The sequence below is a fragment of the Carcharodon carcharias genome, chromosome 5 (assembly GCF_017639515.1).
Source record: "Carcharodon carcharias isolate sCarCar2 chromosome 5, sCarCar2.pri, whole genome shotgun sequence".
Taxonomy (NCBI): Eukaryota; Metazoa; Chordata; class Chondrichthyes; order Lamniformes; family Lamnidae; genus Carcharodon; species Carcharodon carcharias.
In genome coordinates, this window is record NC_054471.1 from 26,658,145 (window position 1) to 26,679,989 (window position 21,845).

Below are 21,845 nucleotides of genomic sequence, written 5' to 3' on the forward strand. Positions count from 1 at the left end.
CCCCACAGTTGACAGGCCCAATGTGAAATTGGCCTTTATACCTTGATTACTATAAAAAAAAACCCAAACCTTCAGCAGCAGCAGCAAGAAAAGGTAAATGTGAGCAATGTAGAGGTTGCAAGTTCAAATCTCACTGTGGCATGTTTATATCTTAAACATTCCTGGGATGTGCGCATCACTGAATCTCCAGCGACTGAGAGCGACCACCATTCTTTCACCCATCCCTAGTACATAACTGCTCTCTGAAGAAGAGTCAACCACATAATCGTGGGTCGGCAGTCACATGTTGGTCAGACCAGGTAAAAGTGGCATCTTTCCTGCCCTGAGACTTCAGTTCAAGCAGTTGCATTTTTATGACAATCTTTGGCAGCTTCATCTTCACTTACACAGACACCAGAATTATTTATTTTTACCCCAAACTCAAATTGCGAAACTGCCCTGGTGAGATTTGGACTTCCATTCCCTGGCTTACCAGTTGCTGAACCTAACCACTACAGACAAGATAATAAAGACAGAAAATGCTGGAAAAACTCAGCAGGTCTGACAACAGATCATCTTCAGAGGTCATACGAACTCAAAACGTTAGCATCTCTGGAGAGAGAAACAGAGTTAACGTTTCGAGTCTGTATGACCTCTGAAGACCAGCTGCTGAGTTTTTTCCAACATTTTCTGTTTTTATGCAGTTCTTTGCTATTATCACTACAGACAAGACCCTGTCTAAACAGAGTGGGTAGCAGAAAATTAAGCTTTCTGTGAAGCTGTGCCCAGTATTGCTCACTCCTCAAAAATATACATGCTTTCTATTTAAGGTTAATATGACACAGAACATGATTTTTATGAGTGAGGTATAGCCTTATAACAGATATTGGCAAATAACTTCTATAACTAGGAAAGTGAGAATGTTTGGAATTGACAGTTAAAAAAATAAAAGGCATTTTCAAAATTCAGCAACAATAAGAACTGGAAAGAATAATACAGCACAGGAGGAGGCTATTCAGCCCATTGTGCCTGTGTCAACTCTTCGAAAGAGTTACCCAACTAGCCCCATTTCCTCTTTCCCCATGGACCTGCAATTTCCCCCTCCCCCCTTGCATATTTATCTAATTCCTTTTTCAAAGTTATTATTGAATCTGCTTCCACCCTCCTTTCAGGCAGAGTATTCCAGACCATACCAACTCGCTAGGTATAAAAAAATCTCATCTCCTTCTGGTTCTTTTACTTAATTATCTTAAAAGGGAGGATTTGAGAGCATGATGAATACTTGTGGCCTTTTTCCCAACTAGTTCACTCCATCAGTTCTTACTAATAGTGAGCAGGGACCTGGCACCCTCCAGCAGAGCTAAAGGCTGCAGCAGTGACTGACACAGCTATTCTGCATCAAAGATTCTTCCAGCTTAAGGTCCGGGGGCTTACTGGGATTTGCACGATACCATGTAATTGGTTCGTGCAGCACCATGTCCAAAGGGACCATGTTGGACCGCTCTCTGTTGACCACTAGAGTGAGCTGCCAGTATGGCAGCACGCCGCCATCTAATGGCTGATGACCAATACTACACCACTCTTCACTGCCATCTCCTGGTTGGAGCTGGGTAAACGGCAGCAACTGGTCAAGTGGGTACCCAGCAGACACAAAGTGAGTCCTGATATCCCTCGCCACTAAGAAGAAGTGAACTTGCATTTATATAAGTCCCAAAGTATATTGTAGCCAATAAAGCCATTTTGAAATGTAGCAGCCAATTTGTGCTGTTCGTGGAAACTTGCTATACAATTTAACAATAACCAAACGGTCTGCTTTTGTGATGTTGGTTGAGGGATAAATACTGTCCAGGAAACCAGGGAGAAAGTACAGAGGAGGTTCACAAGAATGATTCCAGGGTTAAAGAACTGTAGCTGTGAGGATAGATTGGAGAGGTTGGGACTGTTTTCCTTGGAGAAAAGAAGGCTGAGAGGAGACTTGATAGAAGAATTCAAGATCCTGAGGGGTATGGGACAGGGTAAATAGTGAGAAACTGTTCCACTCGAGTACATCAAGAACCAGAGGGCACAGATTCAAAATAATTGGCAAAAGGAGTAAATGTGTTGCGAGGAAAATTTTTTCACCCAGAAGGTGGTTGAAGTCTGGAACGAACTTCCTGAAAGGGTGATGGAGGCAGATTCAATTGAGGAATTCAGAAGGGAATTGGATTACTACCTGAAAAGAAAGAATGTGCAAGGTTACAGGGATAAGACAAGGGATTGGGACTATGTAGAATGCTTTTTCAGAGAGCCAGTGCAGGCTCGATAGGCTGAATGGCCTCCTTCTGCACTATAAAGATTCTGTGAGGTCCCTGCAGTAGGACTCAAACACACAACTTGGGTGCCAATGTGCTATCATTTGAGCTACAGCTGACACCTAATGGAACAAAAATAAATTGCAACCAATAAAAGCTGTAAACACGGAATTTTCATCATGGCAGTGATATCACGTACCTTCGGCATGACCCAGTCCTTGCGGTTGGGTGTTTGGATGCTAACACAACACTTGGTCCAGGCGGTGATGTTACCAGTGCAGCAGTAGGCATCCCCTTTCAACACCAACTGCCCTTTGCATTCTTCACAGGGCAGCAGTGCACCAAACAACATCCCGTCTGACACTTGATCCAGGATCTACATAGAATCAGAGCAAAGCAGACGTGAGCAGCAGACTGACCCAGCAGGGGAGGGGGCGACAGAACTCAAACCTCCTGCAGTCAGCATGCTCCATCCCCATAGCAACAACCTAAATGACATTAATATAAAGGTTGACACACACGCCTGTCATTCCCTGCTCCCACGTCATCCCTGGCTGCTAATATGAACACTCCACTCCGTTCTCATTTATCCGCTACTGAATCCACAGCACTGAGGGAATCAATACTCATGCAAACCTGTAAAGACACACCAGACTACTAAATACAACAAGGGCAATGTTGTCCAGCTTCCATTTTGCCTGATCAGCCAGGGTTTGGGCCTTCCTCATCCAGGAGGGGCAGGGCTGGGTGAGCCAATTGCAAGAGGAGGGGCAGGGCTGGGCGAGCTAATCGCAAGAGGAAGAGCAGGGTTGGGTGAGCCAATCGCAAGAGGAGGGGCAGGGGTGGGCGAGCCAATCGCAAGAGGAGGGGCAGGGCCGGGCAAGCTAATCGCAAGAGGAGGGGCAGGGGTGGGTGAGCCAATCGCAGGAGGAGGGGCAGGGGTGGGGGGTGAGCCAATCGCAAGAGGAGGGGGCAAGGCCGGGCGAGCCAACCGCAAGAGGAGGGGCACGGCTAGGCGAGCCAATCGCAAGAGGAGGGGCACGGCTAGGCGAGCCAATCGCAAGAGGAGGGGCAAGGCTAGGCGAGCCAACCGCAAGAGGAGGGGCACGGCTAGGCGAGCCAACCGCAAGAGGAGGGGCACGGCTAGGCGAGCCAACCGCAAGAGGAGGGGCACGGCTAGGCGAGCCAACCGCAAGAGGAGGGGCAGGGCTGGGCGAGCCAATCGCAAGAGGAGGGGCAGGGCCGGGCGAGCCAATCGCAAGAGGTGGGTGAGCCAATCGCAACAGGGGAGACTGTACCTGGCAGTCAATCAAAGTAACTGGAATATTTCTGAAAGAACCAATCAAAATAGTGGGGCAGGATTATGAGGTGAAAGGGGTTTGGACCAATATAACTTTTAATAGAAAGGACCCCAGACCCTTTCCCAGTCTCATTACACACTCCTTTCCATATCTACCATCACATATAGGGAAAGGAAATTAGGAACAGGAGGAAGCCATTCAGCCCCTTGAGCTTCTTCCACCATTCAACATGACAATAGTGGATTTGTGCCTTAATTCCATTTGTCCCCCTTTACTCCACATCCCCAAATAAAAATCATTCAATCTCAGTCTCAAATACTCTGACACCAGCTCAGATTATTGGGGCTGAGGAAAGAGTTCCAGTTTTTCATCACTCTCTGGGTGAACATTCCTAGTTTGAGCAAAAGACAAGGGAAATACAAAAGTCACTCACGGCTGATTCTCCAGAGGCAACCTCTTGCTTGTTGGCGATCAGAAGCTCTCTGAGGTCATTAGTAGAGCAGCACTTCTTCAACTCATCTTTAATACTCCAGATTAATTGGCTCTGTTCCTGCACAGAGGGAGTGACAGAGGGTGAGGGAGCATACAAACATATGAATTAGGAGCAAGAGCAGGCCACTCGGCCCCTCGAGCATGTTCCACCATTCAATAAGATCATGGCTGATCTGAATGTAACCTCGATCCCAGACTCCCCCGATAACCTTTCACCCCCTTGTTATTCAAGAATCTATCTAGCTCTGCCTTAAAAACATTCAAAGGCTCTGCTTCCACCACCTTTTGAGGAAGAGAGTTCCAAAGACACTCAGCTTTCAGAAAAAATTTCTCCTCATCTGTCTTAAATGGGCGACCTCTTATTTTTAAACAGTGACCCTTAGTTTTAGATTCTCTCACAAGAGGAAACATCCTCTCCACATCCATCCTGGCAAGACCTCTCAGGATCTTATATGTTTCAATCAAGTCACCTCTTATTCTTCTAAACTCCAGCGGATACAAGCCGAGTCTGTCCAACCTTTCCTCATAAGACAACCCACCCATTCCCAGTGTTGGTGCAGTAAATCTTCCCTGGACTGCTTCTAACACATTTACACCTGTCCTTACATAAGGAGACCAGTACTGTGCACAATACTACAAATGTGGTCTCAGAATTTTAACAGCACAGGAGACCATTTAGCCCATCATGTTTGCACTGGCTCTCCAAATGAGCTTTATGACCTAGTGTCATTGCCCTGCCTTTTCCCCATACCTTTGCACATTGTTTCTATTCAAATAATCATCTAATGTCCTCTTGAATGCCTCACTTGAACCTGCCTTCACCACCTTCAGGCAGTGCAATCCATACTGAACCACTTGTTGTGTGAAGAAGTTTTTTCTCAAGTCACATTTACTTCTTTTGCAAATCACTTTAAATCTGTGTGCTCTCATTTTTGATCCTTTTGCGAGCGGGAAAGGCTTCTCCCTATCTACTCTGTCCAGCCCCCTCATGACTTTGAACATCTCTATCAAATCTCCTCTTAGCCTTCGTCTCTCCAATCTATCCTCATAGCTGAAGTTTCTCATCCCTGGAACCATTCTTATAAACCTCTTCTGCACTCTCTCCAATGTGTTCACATCCTTCCTATAAAGTGGCGCCCAGAACTGTACATAATATTCCAGCTGAGGTCTAACGAGTGTCTTAGATAAATTCAGCACAACCCCCCTGCTCTTGTACTCTATGCCCCTCTTAATAAACCCAGGATACCAAATGCTTTATTAACTTCTCTCTCCACCTGTTCTGCCACCTTCAATGATCTATGCACATGTACACCCAAGTCTTTCTGCTCCTGCACCTCTCAAAATTTCATCCTTTTTTTTTATTCATTCATGGGACGTGGGCATTTATTGCCCATCACTAGCTGCCCTTGAGAAGGTGGTGGTGACCCAACTTCTTGAGCCGCTGCAGTCCATGTGGTGTAGGTACACCCACAGTGCTGTTAGGGAGTTCCAGGATTTTGACCCAGCAACAGTGAGTGACTTGGAGGGGAACTTGCAGGTGGTGATGTTCCGTCTATCTGCTGCCCTTGTCCTTCTAGATGGCAGTGGTCGTGGGTTTGGAAGGTGCTGTAGAAGGAGCCTTGATGAATTGCTGCAGTGCATCTTGTAGATGGTGCACACTGGTGCTACTGTACGTTAGTGGTGGAGGGAGTGAATGTTTGTGGATGTGGTGCCAATCAAGTGGGCTGCTTTGTATTGGATGGTGTCAAGCTTCTTGAGTGCTGTTGGAGCTGCACTCATCCAGGCAAGAGGGGTTTATTCTGTCACACTCCTGACTTGTGCCTTGTAGATGGTGGACAGGCTTTGGGGAGTCAGGTGGTGGGTTACTCACTCGTTGCATGACTCTTAGTCTCTGACCTGCTCTTGTAACCACAGTATTTATATGGCTAGTCCAGTTCAGTTTCTGGTCGATGGTAACCCCCAGGATGTTGATAGTGGGGGATTCAGTGATGGTGATGCCATTGAACATCAAGGGGCAATGGTTAGATTCTCTCTTGTTGGAGATGGTCATTGCCTGGCACTTGTGTGGTGTGAATGTTACTTGCCATTTGTCAGCCCAAGCCTGGATATTGTCCAGGTCTTGCTGCATTTGGACATGGACTGCTTCAGCATCTGAGGAGTCATAAATGGTGCTGAACATTGTGCAATCATCAGAGACCATCCCTACTTCTGACCTTATGATGGAAGGAAGGTCATTGATGAAGCAGCTGAAGATAGTTGGGCCGAGGACACTACCCTGAGGAACTCCTGCAGTGATGTCCTGGAACTGAGATAACTGACCTCCAACAACCACAACCATCTTCCTTTGTGCTAGGTATGACTCCAACCAACGGAGAATTTTCCCCAATTGCCACAGACTGTTAGTCAATCTCACCTCACCTCGGGAGTTCAGCTCTTTTGTCCATGGTTGAGCCAAGGCTGTAATGAGGTCAGGAGCTGAGTGGCCCTGGCGGAACCCAAACTGAGCATCAGTGAGCAGGTTATTGCTAAGCAAGTGCCGCTTGATAGCACTGTTGATGACCCCTTCCAATACTTTACTAATGACATTCTGCCTAATCTTCAGACCTGAAACCCATCTTTTTGCAATTATATACATTTTGTTCAACTTTGATACTGTCTTTAACTTTTTTAGTTAACCATGGATTGTGGGTGTGGGGGTAGAGGGGGCAGGGGGGAAAAAGAGGAAGGGGGAAAAAGAGGAAGGGGGACAAAGAGGAAGGGGGGAGAAGAGGCGGAGATTGGCAGAAAGTGGGGAAGAGGGCATAGGCACGGAGAGAGCGACATGGGTAGAGGGACAGGTAAAGAGACAGTAATGACAGGCAGACAGAGGGGAGAGAGAGTATCCCTTTGTGATAGTAATACCAGATTGACAGCTGAGTGGCCTGTCCCGAGCATTACTGATACCACACTGTCCTGTTGCCCACCCCACATACTTCAACCCCTCACTTCCCACATTCCGGCACCATCTACCCCACACACTCCGCACCCCCCCCAAACCCCTGCTCATGCCAAGCCCCCATTCACATCCCAATTCCCCCAACCAGTCACACTGCAACCCCCATTCCCAGCCCACGAACACTCCCCAACCCACTTGCACCCTAAACGCCCACCCTCCTCACATTCCAATCCCCCCACCCCCATCCAAAACCCCTGAACACAAACACTCTCTCCCCGACCTTCAGCTCCTTCTCCAGCTTCGACATTTTCTCTTCCTTCTTCTTTTTCTTTTTGGCCGTTGCTTCCCCATCGACCTCGTCCCCTTTCCTTTTCCTGTAGGATCAAGAGAAGTGTTAAACCGGGAGCCCAACACCCTTGTTCCCCCAGGGCCCAGCAAACCCACTCATCCACCCAACCCCACACCCCCACCACCTCTCCCCCCGCAACCTAGCCCAGCACACCACACCATCACCGCTGGATGGGAGTGTGTGGGGATAACAGAGTGTGACTGGGGCCTGTCGGTTTGGACGAGATGGGGAGGTGGGAATGATGACACTAGGGCCTGTCAGTGCAGACGGGGGGATGGGACACTGGGGCCTGTCAGTGCAGACGGGGGACGGGACACTGGGGCCTGTCAGTGCAGACGGGGGTGGGGACGGGACACTGGGGCCTGTCAGTGAAGATGGGAGTGGGGACGGGACACTGGGGCCTGTCAGTGCAGACGGGGGGACGGGACACTGGGGCCTGTCAGTGCAGACGGGGGGGACGGGACACTGGGGCCTGTCAGTGCAGACGGGGGGGACGGGACACTGGGGCCTGTCAGTGCAGACGGGGGGGACGGGACACTGGGGCCTGTCAGTGCAGACGGGGGGGACGGGACACTGGGGCCTGTCAGTGCAGACGGGGGGACGGGACACTGGGGCCTGTCAGTGTAGACAGGGGTGGGGACGGACACTGGGGCCTGTCAGTGCAGACGGTGGGGGGGACCCTGGGAGTGTGTTGACACTGCCGAGGAAGCCCAAGTACAACAGTATCTGAATGTTTCAGAACAGGTTACAAAGGGTCAGGCAATAAAATCTAATCTAGTCTCTCCACTCGGACCCAAGCTATTTAAATTTTCAAGCATTTTCTACTCATTCTAGATGACATCTTGTCAATTCCTGGCCATGCTCAAAACACAAACACACAGGGCTGTGGGCGAGTCTGCCCACTGCCACTGATTAAAAAAAACACTTCACTAATGATCAGCTCCTTCCCCCAGCTCTCCAGTGAGGCCATTATTCCGGGTGGGAGGGGGAGCACGGGACACTGTTAACTCAGATTCATGTCATCTGCAGCCTCTCACCTGGAAACCTATCTTTAAAAAGAGCCTCTCAATTAGAGCAGCAAGTCACGTAGCTGACAGCTCCTCGCACGGACGACATCTCTCCGAACGGACAGATGGAGGGCGCCAAGCAACGAACAGATGGTCCAGGTACACAATCAATGCAGGTAAGGGAGGTTGGAGCTGCAGCCTCACTAAAAGTGAGACTGAAAGCCCTGGCTGTTGTAAAAACCCATCTGGGTCACTCATGCTGCGTAAGGAAGGAAATCTGCCACCCGTAACTACCCTCTGAAATACCCTAGCAAGGGCCTCTCACCAACAGCCTCTAACACTGATCAACCCGATCTCACAACACTGACAGGGAGAGGTGTGAGCTGCTGATCCTGGAGTGCAGGGTGGACAGGGGGAAAGGTGGGTGACTGAATGCCTGATTGAGCAGCTAGGTGGCTTTTGCAGGCAGGAGGCTGGTTCACAAAGGAGCCCAGTCTGAAGAGCAGAGGGTACAAGATGGGGAATAGGATTGAAGGATGGGGAGAGACTACAGTCTTTCCTAAACAAGGATTTTAGTTCCACAACATCCATTAGTTGAGGAAAACCCAAAGCAAAACTCTGTAGATGCTGGAAATCTGAAATTAAAACAGAAAGTGCTGGAAAAACTTAGGTCGGGGTAGGGGAAGGGGGAGAGAGAGAGAGAGAAATAGAGTTAATGTTTCTGATCTGTCATCCTTCACCAGGACTGGGAGATGTTTGTGAGAAACAGATTTTAAGCAAGGTATTCCTAGCACTGCAATTAGTTAAAATCTGTTTCTCTAACATCTCTCAGTCTGAAGAAGGGTCATCGCAGTGAAACGTTAACACTGTCTCTCTCTCTCTCTGTCTCCGCAGATGCTGCCAGATCTGCTGAGAGTTTCCAGTATTTTCTGAGCTGAATAAAAAGGACTAGCATTTCTATTGCACTCCCTCAGTACTGCCTAGATTCTGTGAGCATCATTGGAGCAGGACATGAACCCATAACCTGCTGGCTCAGGAGGCGAGCGTGTTACCCAATGTGTCACAACGGACACTGTGCTGAATCCAAGATCCTCGTCTAGAAGGCTGAAGGCTGTCAGGTCATTTCATGCTTAAAACAATGAGTCGTTTTATGTGGAGGTGGTTTGGGGGGGGGGGGGGGGGGCGGCGGGCGGGCTGCAGGTGGATATCTGTTGCTGCAGTTTTCAGTTTAGCATCACAGAACGAAGGAAAGTCTCGTGGCACCCTGATAGTGTCCCTACCTCTGGGCCACAAGCTCTGGGTTCAAGTCCCAATTCAGGACTTGATAGCCATAGAAAGTGTGTTCATAACATGGCCAAGCAGGTTGATAATCACTCTGTAAATCCTTCCAATATGCCGGATGGCAGGCGGTAAAGGTTGGGAGAGTTTCCAGGTCAGCCAAACTGCAGAAGGCAACGGCAAACCACTGCCAAGTATAATCATGGACCTATCAAATGTAAGTCCCTGGTCACCAATGTTCTCTTAGGAGGCGGTACCAGGAGGCCATTTGGCCCATCATGCTTGTCCCAGCTCTTTGAAAATGAATTCCACTTCCTTGTCCTTTTACCATAGCCCTATAAGGAGTTATTTAATTCCCTTTTGAAAGTTATCATTCCTTCCAGGCACTACATTCCAGATCAGCAGAACTTACTATAGAAAAAGAAGTTCTCATCTCACCTTTTATTCTTCCGCCAATTCCCTTAAATCTGTGCCCTCTGCTTACCTGTCAGTGGAAGCATTTTCTTCACAATCGCTCTATCACAATCACTCATGATTTTGAACACCTCTATCAAATTTCCTTTTAAGCTTCTCTTTTCAGAGGTGAACAGCCTCAGCTTTCTCCAATCTATTCATATAACTGAAAGTCCTCATCTCTGGAGCCATTCTTGTGAATCTTTTCTGCACTCCCTTTACCTCCTTCACATCCTTCCTAAAGTGCGGTGCCCAAAACTGGACACAATACTACAGTCGAGGCTTAACTTCATTGGCTGCAATACATTTTCAGACATCCTGATCACATCCAGATTGTGAAAAGAGTTAGGTAGGGTGACATAGGATAGTCAGCACACACACGGGCCATTCAGCCCAGCCAGCTCATGCCAGTGATTATGCTTCACTCAAGCCTCCTCCCGTCTTTTCTCATCTAAATCTATCACTGTAACCCTGTATTCCTGTCTCAAATGCTTGACAAGTTTCTCCTTAAGTGCCAGAACACAAGATAGTGGAGCAGAAGACCACATGGCCCATTGAACCTGCTCCGCCATTCAACACAATTGTGGCTAACCTTGGACTTCAACTCCAATTACCTCCATCTCCCCCTGACCAACTGCCCATGTCCCTTGATTCTCTGAGAGACCAAAAATCTGCCCAGCCCAGCCTTAAATGTATCCAACGATGGAGCATCCACAACCCTCTGGGGTAGAGAATTCCAAAGATTCACAACCCTTTGAGAGAAGAAATTTCTCCTCATCTCAGTTCTAAATGTTTGGCCCCTTATCCTGAGACTATGCCCCTGTGTTTTACATTCCCCAGCCAGAGGAAACAATCTCTCTAGGGAGACGATAGCATAGTGGTATTGTCGCTGGACTAGTATGCCAGAGACCCAGGGTAATGTTCTGGGGACCGGGGTTCATATCCCACCAAGGCAGATAAAAATCTGGAATTAAAAGTCTAATAGTACCATTGTCAATGGTCATAAACACCCATCTGGTTCACTAATGCCCTTTACAGGAGGAAATCTGCCATCCTTACCTGGCCTGGCCTACATATGATTCCATGTAAATGCCCTCTAAAATGGCCTAGCAAGTCACTCATTGGAATCAAACCACTACAAAGTCTCAAAAAAGGAATGAAACCGGATGGACCACCCGGCATTGACCGAGACACAGGAAACGACAATTGCAAACTCAGCCCTGTTGACCCTGCAAAGTCCTCTCTACTAACATCTGAGGGCTAGTGCCAAAATTGGGAGAGCTGATTCAGACTAGTCAAACAATAGCCTGACATAGTCATCCTCACAGATTCATAACCAGACACCACCACTAATTCTAATGTCCTACCGACAGGCAGGACAGGCCTAGCAGAGTGGCGGCACAGTGGTAAACAGTCGGGAGTGAGTTGCCCTGGGAGTCCTCAACATCGACTCTGGAGCCCATGAAGTCTCATGGCCTCAGGTCAAACATGGGCAAGGAAACCTCCTGCTGATTACCACGTACCACCATCCCTTAGCCGATGAATCAGTGCTCCTCCATGTTGAACGCCACTTGGAGGGAGTATTGAGGGTGGCAAGGGTGTAGTATGTACTCTGGGTGGGGAATTTCAATGTCCATCAACAACAGTGGCTTGGTAGCACCACTACTGACCGAGCTGGCTGAGTCCTAAAGGACATAGCTGCTAGACTGGGTCTGCAGCAGGCAGTGAAGGAACCAACAAGAGGGAAAAACACACTTGATCTCATTCTCACCAACCTGCCTGCCTCAGGATACATCTGTCCATGACGCTGTTGGTAGTCGTCGTGGAAACAAAGTCCTGCCTTCAAATTGAGGATACCCTCCATCCTGTTGTGTGGCACTACCATCATGCTAAATGGGATAGATTTGAACAGATCTACCAACTCAAGACTGGGCATCCATGAGGCACTGTGGGCCATCAGCAGCAGTAGAACTGTACTCGAACACAATCTGCAACCTCATGGCCCGGCATATCTCCCACTCTACCATTACCATCAAAGCAGGAGATGAAATCTGGTTCAATGAAGAGTGCAGGAGAGCATGCCAGGAGCAGCACCAGCATACCTAAAAAATGAGGTGTCAGCCTGGTGAAGCTATAACACAGGACTATTTGCGTGCCAAACAGCATAAGCAGGAAGTGACAGACAGGGCTAAGCAATCCCACAACCAGCGGATCAGATCTAAGCTCTGCAGTCCTGCCACATCCAGTTGTGAATGGTGGTGGACAACTAAACTGCTCACTAGAGGAGGAAGCTCCACAAATATCCCCATCCTCAATGATGGAGTGACCAGCACATCAGTGCAAAAGAAAGGCTGAAGCATTTGCTACAATCTTCAGTCAGAAGTGCAGAGTCAATGATCCATCTCGGCCTCCTCTGGAGCCGCCCTGCATCACGGATGCCAGTATTCAGCCAATTCGATTCACTCCACGTGATATCAAGAAATGGCTGAAGGCACTGGATACTGCAATGACCACGGGCCCTGACAATATTCCAGCAATAGTACTGAAGACGTTTGCCCCTTGACATTCAATGGCATTACCATCACTGCCTCCCCCTATCAACATCCTGGGGGTTACCATTGACCAGAAACTAAACTGGACTAGTCATATAAATACTGTGGTTACAACAGCAGGTCAGAGGCTAGGAATCCTGCAGCGACTAACTGACCTCCTGACTCCCCAAAGCCTGTCCACCATCTTCAAGGCACAAGTCAAGAGTGTGTATGGAATACTCCCCACTTGCCTGGACCATCCAGGGCAAGCAGCCCGCTTGATTGGCACCACATCCACAAACATTCACTCCCTCCACCATTGACATACAGTAGCAGTAGTGTGTGCCATCTACAAGACGCACTGCAACAATTTACCAAGGCTTCTTCGACACCACCTTCCAAACCCATGACCACTACCATCTGGAACCACAAGGGCAGCAGACAGACGGGAACACCACCATCTGTAAGTTCCCCTCCATGTTATTCACCATCCTTACTTGGAAATATATCGTCATTCCTTCACTGTCGCTGGGTCAAAATCCCTCCCTAACAGCACGGTGGGTGCACCTACACCACATGGACTGCAGTGGTTCAAGAAGGCAGCTCACCACCTTCTCAAGGGCAACTAGGGATGGGCAATAAATGCTGGCCCAGCCAGCGAAGGCCATATCCCGCAAATGAATAATAAAAAAAAACCCTATCAAGCCCCTTCAGAATTTTGTATGTTGCAATGACATCATCTGTCATTCTTCTAAACTCCAGAGAATATAAGTCCAATTTACTCAGCGTCTCATCCCAGGGACTAATTTACTGAACCTTCACTGTACCATCTCCAATGCAAGAATATACTTCCTCTCTCCACAGGTGCTGCCTAACCTGCTGAGCTTTTTCAGCACTTTAACTTCATTTATGATCTCCAGCATGTGCAATATTTTGTGCTTTGGGTTTTCTTTAACCTCCATTGGCTCCCAGTCATGGAATTAAAATCCTTGTTTAGGAAACATTGTAGTCTCTCCCCAACCTTCAATCCTATGCCCCATTTTGTACCTTCTGCTCTTCTCTCTGGGTTCCCAGTCTCTTTGTGATTCAGCCTCCTCGAAACTGCAGAGTACTCCAGATGTGGTCTCACCAAAACCCTGTATAATTGTAGCAAGACTTCTTTATTCCTGTACTCCAATCCCCTTGCAATAAAGGCCAACATGCCACTTGCCTTCCTAAATGCTTGCTGTACCTGAATGCGTCTTTGTACAAGGAAAGACATTGGTATGATTCACTTGAACTGCTCCCTGTGGTAGTGAGTTCCACATTCTTAACTCTCTTTGGGTGCAGATATTTCTTCTGAATTCCCTATTGGATTTCTTAGTGGCTATCTTAAACTAAGTTATTCCCCACAAAAGAAAACATTCTCTCTGTATCCACTCTGTCAAAACATTTCATAATTTTAAAGGCCTCTATTAGCTCACTCCCTCAGCCTTCTTTAGCTGGGAGAAAAGAGACCCAGCCTGCCAATCCTTTCCTGATATCCACATATTTCTGGTATCATCCTTGTAAATCTTCTCTGCAGTGATTTTATATCTTTTTTATACTATGGCGACAAGAAGGGCAAGAATTACGCCAAGTATGGTCTAACAAAGGCTGATACAGGTTTAGCGTAATTTCCTTACTTTTCAATTCTAACCTTCTAAAAATTAAGCTTAAAGCTCAGTTTGTTTTTAATTTATTGCCCTGCTGACCTGTTTCACGTTTGGTGTATTTGTAGTCCGAGATCCCTCGTTTCCTCTACCACACCTATACTTGGAGAGCCAGTGCAGACAAGATGGGCCAAATGGGCTCTTTATGCGCCATAACAATTGTGATTCCAAGTAATAAGTGACCACCTTATTTTTTCTACCAAAATGTACTACCTCACATTTATTGGTGTTGAACTTCATTTGCCAATTATTAATGTCCACCTGTAATTTAATGCATTCCTCCTCAATATTGATTATCCTCCACAGTTTAGTGTCAACCACAAATTTAGAAATTGTATTTTTGAGCCCAAAGTCCAAATTGTCATTGTAAATTGTGAACAGCAGTGATCCCAGCACTGATCCTTATAAAGCATTACTCCCACTTTCTGCCTCTCTGAATAACAATTCTCTACTCCCACTCTCTGCTTTCTGTCCTGAAGCCAGCTCGCAATCCGTTCTGACACTTGTCCCTGACTCCACATTCTCTGGCCTTATTCACTGATCTATTATGGGGGACCTTATCGGAGGCCTTTTTAAAACCCAAATAAGTATCTACTGGATCACCAATGTCTACTCTCTCTGTTATCTCCTCAAAAAGGTTGGTAAATCCTAGATGTTCTTCTCTTCCCTCCTTTAGTAAGGATTCCATTATTTTTCCCACCACTGATGTTAAGCTGTAAAGACAAGATCTTTCTTCCTTGTTTTTATACCCTGTGCCTCTATAAAGCCAAGGATCCTGTATGTTTTTTTTTAAAAAGATTACCTCATAGGCTTGTCCTTGCACCTTCAAAGATTTGCGTTTGTTTCTGCACCCTCTTTAAATCTTTATCAGCTAGTTAATAACTGTACCAGCTAGTTAATAACTGTACAATCATTCTGTATCAGATTTAAGGTGAAGAGAACCCTGCAAGCAAAGGGAAGACAAAGGCTGTCGGACCAGCTCGTTCAAGTTTGACAGAGTCTAAAAACAAGGGGAAGATAGAGGTCAATAGACCGAAAGCCCACGCCAAATCAGAATGCCTTTTGACACAGACACACAAAATGGTGACTCCAACGAGCATGGCCATTGGGCAGACAAATGCCACGCTTACCAATCTAAATGCCATGACCCTCAATCTTCCCTATGTGCTGGCAGAGCTAGTGATTGCAGTAGCATCCACCATAGGGAATGTGCTAGTCTGCGCCCGCCGTGCTCCGGGATCATCGACTGCGCGCTGTCACCAACTACTTCCTGGTCTCGCTAGCTGTGGCTGACATCTGTGTGGGTGCCCTGGCCGTCCCCTGCGCCATACTGACTGACCTGGGAATCCCCAGGCACAACTTCCACCTCTGCGTGCTGATGCTCTCTGTCCTCACCATGCTGACTCAAAGTTCCATCTTTAGTCTACTGGCTGTGGCCATCGAGCGCTATGTGGCTATCTTCCGTCCCCTGCGCTACCAGTCCATTGTGACGCCCAGAAATGTGGGTGCCAACATCGCCATCACCTGGCTCCTGTCTCTGCTCATTGGCCTGGTGCCCCTGATGGGCCGGCATCAGCTTCTGCTGGCAGACGGGCACTGCTTCTTTGTGACAATGATGGATATTACCTACATGGTCTACTTTAACTTCTTTGGTTGCATCCTGGGACCCCTGGCTGCCATGTTTGCCATCTATGCCCACATCCTGGCAGAGGTGCGGCGGCTGGTAGCCCGGAGGTTGGGTGAGGGGCGGCGGGATAGGGCACAGGCTGTGGGAGCCAGACCAGAGATGAAGACGGCTAGCTCGCTCTTCCTGGTGCTCGCCCTCTTCGCCATCTGCTGGGTTCCCCTCCATGTGATCAACTGCGTTCTCCTGCTGTGCCCGCAGTGCCCTGTCCCAATGCCACTCCTGCTGACTGCCATCATCCTCTCTCACGCCAATTCAGCCGTCAACCCAATTCTCTACGCCTTCAAAATGAAGGCCTTCCAACGGGCCTTCAAGGCCATATTCCTATGTCACCCTTCACAAGTGGGGCCTGCCATGAGGGTAGAATGACCCCTGCTCCCCTTCCCGAGGTAGCCGGTGCACACGCTCTCCATGTTTCACAACCAAGGATTCCAAGACCAGAATTGCCCTCTTCTCCCTCTCTTAATGGTCTCACCTCGTGCCACACTGCAGCTGCAAAGGCAGCTCACAGTGCCCTAGCACTCTGCCAGTGTGGGCAGCCAGAGTACGATGGCCAGTGTCAATAGAATAGACAACAACGAGGAGAAGCAGCATCACAACCTAGCCTAAACCAGTCTTCAACTAGCACCCAGTTGCTCTTTCCAACAGAGCACACGGAGCAGGAATCAGGGAACAGGTCCCCTCTCCAATCCAGAGTATCTGAAATACTCTGTCCATTATCTCCTCTCTCTAAACCTCAGTCTGAGGAACACTGTGGGTAGTACCTAGCAATCTGTATTGAAATTTACAATTGATCTCTAACCTTCACAAGTGGTTGTGGGAGAGAGCTCCATGGCACTCTGTGTGAAGAAATGATACCTGACATCACCCCTGAATGGCCTAGCTCTAATTTTAAGATTGTGCCCCCTTTTCCCGCAGCTTCTCTCGTCTATCCATGGAATTGCAATTCCTCATCCCAGAAACTAATCCTGTTCCGATGTCAGAGGAATCACAGCCATTAGTCCCTCTCCATAGCCCAACGTAAATGCAAAATCACAACATTAAATTATAAAAAGAGAGAAGGCCAATGTTCGAGTTGCAGGCCCAGTAGCTCAGAAACAGCTTTACTGACCTGGATTTGCCTGCTGCAAGCAAAGGCCTTAAAGGTACAGGCCAGGCTAGCAGCAAAACCAGCCTTCATACCGCACGCATTAGAGATATCCTGGGAGAGGAAAACTTGTAATTATGTGTTAAAATTATGTACTGGGTGAGACGGTGGCATGGTGGTAATGTCACTGGACCAGTAATCCAGAGGCACAAGCTAATGCTCTGGGGATAAGCGTTCAAATCCCATCAAGGCAGCTGGTGCAAGTTAAATTCAATTAATAATCAGGATTGAAAGCCTAGTGTCAGTAATGATGACAGTCGATTGTTGTAAAAACCCATCTGATTCACTAATGTCCTTTAGCGAAGGAAATCTGCCATCCTTACCTGGTCTGGCTGACATGCGACTCCAGACCCACAACAATGTGGCTGACTTAACTGCTCTCTGAAATGGCCTAGCAAACCACTCAGTTCAAGGGCAATTACAGATAGGCAACAAGTGCTGGCCTTGCCATTGACACCCACATTCCATGAAAGAAGAAAGAAAAAATATACAATACAGACAGGGTTTTCTAATTATACCCAAGAAAGCTCACCTTTCCTTGAGCATTCAAACTAAAATGATAAGCAACCAGCAATTCCACACAGTTGGCAGACTGAGACACATCAACAACTGTGCACATTTTCATTTTACATGCGGCTCATGATACGTTTCCTCTTGGTCAATGACCAGTGTTACTTCCGACTGGTCAATCATTGGGTGGAACTGAGGAATGATTGACAGTGGTGACTGGCCTGTCAGAAGAGGAGGCAGGACAATCATTCACCAATCTGAAAGGCCCATACTTGTGCCCACTGAAGCCACATGGCCAGTCCTCTGGAGTGGCAACCAATAGGACAGCCCTAATGGTGACACAAGAGAGAAAAGTAAACTCCTCTTTGTAATCTCCTCCAGCCCCACGATCCTCTGGGATATCTGAGCTCCTCCAATTCTGGTCCCTTGAGTATGCCTAACTTCAATCATTGGTTGCCATGGCTTCGGCTGTCTAGATTCTAAGCTCTGGAATTTCCTCCCTAAACTTCTCTGCCTCTCAATGTCTTTAAACCTTTGTAGGCTTGAGGAACCGTATGGTCTAACCACTGCTCATATTGCTCAAACTCTCATTCCTCCTTTAAGACACTCCTTAAAACCCCACCTCTTTGACCCAAGCTTTTAGTCACCTGTCCTAATGTCTCTCAAATATTGTTTGATAATTGCTCCTGTGAAGCACCCTGGGATATTTCATTATGTTAAAGTGCTATACAAATGCAGATTGTAGCTGTTGTACCTGTGATACTCAATACAGGTTACATGGAATATCAGGATCAAATAATGTACTATATAAATTATTTAGAAACCACAAGGGTTATCTGCAAATGCACTGGGACAGACTCTCAAATATGTTTAAGATGGAAATTCACTGGCTTTCATTTATAATAGTGACAATGAAAACCATTTGTACAAAAAAGCATACGGAAATAGCTTCCTGCTCTTTGTGGAGTCTGGCTGCAAAGGTCTAATTAAAAATTGAAATTGGAGGACTTCTTGAGGTACTGGAAGGGAGTAGAGTCAGGTGGAATGCTGAGAATCTAATCGAAGGGTTCAGATGGTTTATTTATAGAATAATGGATATCTGGGAGTGATTACAGACTGGAATCTAATCGAGGGGTTCAGATGGTTTATATATAGAATAATGGATATCTGGGAGTGATTACAGACTGGAATCTAATCGAAGGGTTCAGATGGCTCATATATCTGGGAGTGATATCAAGTATTTCAGTGCAGAATGCAGTCCGTTAACGGGCATTTGAATTTTCATGAATAGATAAATACCCTTCACTCTTGACAGCTGGAAGCTGCTTCTTCAGTTCTCCCTTGTCTTCTGCACTCAAAGCATTGAAGCCCTTCAGTTGGCTGGCGCTGTAGGTGGGCAGAAAGCCAAGTTCTGCTTTGTTAGCCACAAAGCAGTCAGGGTGGTACCAGTGGTCGATCATCCCCAGCTGTGGCTTCTCAGGGTTGATCATTTTCTTGGAGACACGGACAGTATCCTGTGTGGCAGAAATGCAACAGGGTTTTTACAGAGCAGTGAACGGCAGGGGGGGGGGGGGGGTACAGATATAGCTGTGTTCCTTAGCCTAACTTCTCTGCTAGAAGGACATTCCCTCTCTCCACTACCAACACACAGTAGCAGCAGTGTGTATCATCTACAAGATACACTGCAGCGACTCACCAAGGATCCTTTGACAGCATCTTCCCAAGGCAACTACTACTGAGAAAAACAAGGGCAGCAGACACATGGGAACACCATAACCTGGAAGTTCCCCTCCAAGCCCCTCACCACCCTGACTTGGAAATATATCGCCGTTCCTTCACTGTTGCTGGGTCAAAATCCTGGAGCTTCCTCCCTAACTGTACTGTGGGTGTACCTACGCCACATGGGCTGCAGCAGTTCAAGGCAGCAGCTCACCACCACCTTCCAAAGGGCAGATAGGAATGGGCAATAAATGCTGGCCCAGCCAGAGAAACCCACATCCCAAGAATGAATGCAAGAAAATGATAGCAAATTTGCCTGTCATATAATTTATATCAAACCAATGCCTAAACATCCAGCAGCGAACCATTAGCCCTTTCATCAGAGGCTTCTCAACATATGCGTTGCCATGTGTAGTATTGAGCCCCACACCGTGGGGTGACACTCTGAAGGAAATTGATTCAATTCTGCCCTTACCAGACTTCCACACAGCCTCCTTCCAGGAGGGATACTGGAGGAAGACGGGATGGGTGGAGTGGAGGTGGAGGACGCTGGGGCAGAGAAGACAACCATTGTGGTATCAACCCTCCTGCTACTCAGGAAAGCCTCAGTATAACACCTCAGCCAGAAAATAACACCTCTGATGGTGCAGCACTCCTTCAGTGGTTTATGGGCTCAACTCTCTGGAGTGGGACTCAAATACACAAACTCAAAAACAACAGCACTACCCACTGACACCTACATGAAAGTGAGATTATCTTCCTCCTGTATTACCAATGCGATTTAAAAAAAAATGCATAATACAAATGAGGTGCCAAACCTCGGACTGTGTACTTCTAACTAGAACTGAACTCCTGCAGTGTGCTATTCTACGTTTTGTTTTATAATGCTGCTGCAAAGCATCAAGGGAGGTTTTATTACATTTATTTTGCCCCTTTAATGTAAGTTGTTTTAGAACTAGGCCCCAACTCCCAGACTGTGTTACTCTAATTAGGCCCTAACTCCCAGACTGTGATACTCTAATTAGACCCCAACTCCCAGACTGCGTTACTCTAATTAGATCCCAACTCCCAGACTGCGTTATTTAACTAAGCCACAACTCCCAGACTGTGCTATTCTAACTAGGTCACAACTTCCAGACTGTTTTTTCTAATGTTATGACCACAGCTGATGTAATTTGCTGAGCAACCCATATCCCAGAGGGAAAATGGTCTTACTGATCATACCTTTTTTTTGTATTTTGAAAACGAGGGAAAGAACTACTGATCCCAGAAGCATAGAATCCGAGTAACACTTTTAGGATATTAAAATTAAAAGATTTATTAACAAGAAGGAAAAAAAAATCTTAAGCACCCAAGATTAAAGCTACAAAACATCCCCCCAAAACCCCCCACCTTGGTCAGGACACTCAAGTAAACTACTTGGCAACAGCTCCCTTATAGATTTTTAACCATAAAAATCCAGTAATATTACCCAAATGTTACAAAAGTATAATTTTCATAATATTGTGATTTATTGTAAAAGTAAGTTAATAGTGGGGTTTGGATGGTTTGTGTGTGTGTGTGTGTGTGTGTGTGTGTGGGGGGGGGGGGGGTGCGGGGGTGGATTTAATTGAATTGGAGACAGCTGGTCTGGAGATTTTGACTCATCAAAAGAAACTAGGTTTGAAATGCTAAATACGTAAACATGTTTGAAGTATTAGAATGTAAGGTTTTGAGATAAATCAGGGCAGTTTGAATTTCAAAGAGTTGCAGGATTTTACACCTAGCCAAAGAAACTAGGCCAAGCAATATGTTTATTTTTCCCAAGGGTTACTGACAATAGTCGCATCGTGAAAAGTTTTATATTATGGGAAAGTACATTTTCAAAGACATATAGGACAATGGAATTTACAGATTAAAAAGAGAGAAAACTTATATAAAGGGGGGATGAAAGGCTATGTTGAGAGAGATGCTGTATAGCAGAAGCTGGTGAAACATCCTCAGAAACCGCTGTAGCCATGTCTGTATGAGTTTTGCTGCGTCCAGCCTTAAAGGTGATAATTGTACTGGTCTGGTTTTTTCTAACTTTAAGATCTATTTGGGACTGTTGCCTTACGAGGGGGTGTATTTGGGAATCAGGTTAGGCAGGAATTTTAGTATTTACTATGGTATGAAGTAACTGGAATTTTATGTATGTGTTTGACACCTTTTAAAGTTTTAAATTAAAATATTTATTAACAAAAGAAAATTCTAAAGGTCTTAGTGGACTCATTACTTCTGATTTCAGTGCTCAGTCTTCTCGTAATAAATACAAATTGCAAAAACTGTTGTGACCAAGGAACCTCGTGGATTTGGGCCCGCCTGGCACACATCATCTGCTGCATCACAATACAAGGCAAAAACTGCTGTCGCTTTAGTAAAGGTATGGTACACGACTTCTCACCCTCTTCCAATCTGCTGTGGAAATCCAAAAGAAAGGTTCAGAAACAGGCTGCTTTC

The 21,845-nt window shown here is 46.8% G+C and overlaps 1 protein-coding gene across 2 annotated transcripts in view; it reads right to left on the reverse strand.

Moving 5' to 3' along the window:
• parp1 (poly (ADP-ribose) polymerase 1) overlaps window positions 1-21,845 on the reverse strand; it is a 66,631-nt gene that overhangs the window by 34,239 nt on the left and 10,547 nt on the right. For both annotated transcript variants that reach the window (XM_041188147.1, XM_041188148.1), the window contains exons 4-7: window positions 18,948-19,162; window positions 7,279-7,372; window positions 4,005-4,121; window positions 2,470-2,646 (exon numbers count right to left, since the gene is read on the reverse strand). In XM_041188147.1, coding sequence (XP_041044081.1) covers window positions 2,470-2,646; window positions 4,005-4,121; window positions 7,279-7,372; window positions 18,948-19,162 — 603 coding nt within the window. The remainder of the gene's footprint in view (window positions 1-2,469; window positions 2,647-4,004; window positions 4,122-7,278; window positions 7,373-18,947; window positions 19,163-21,845) is intronic.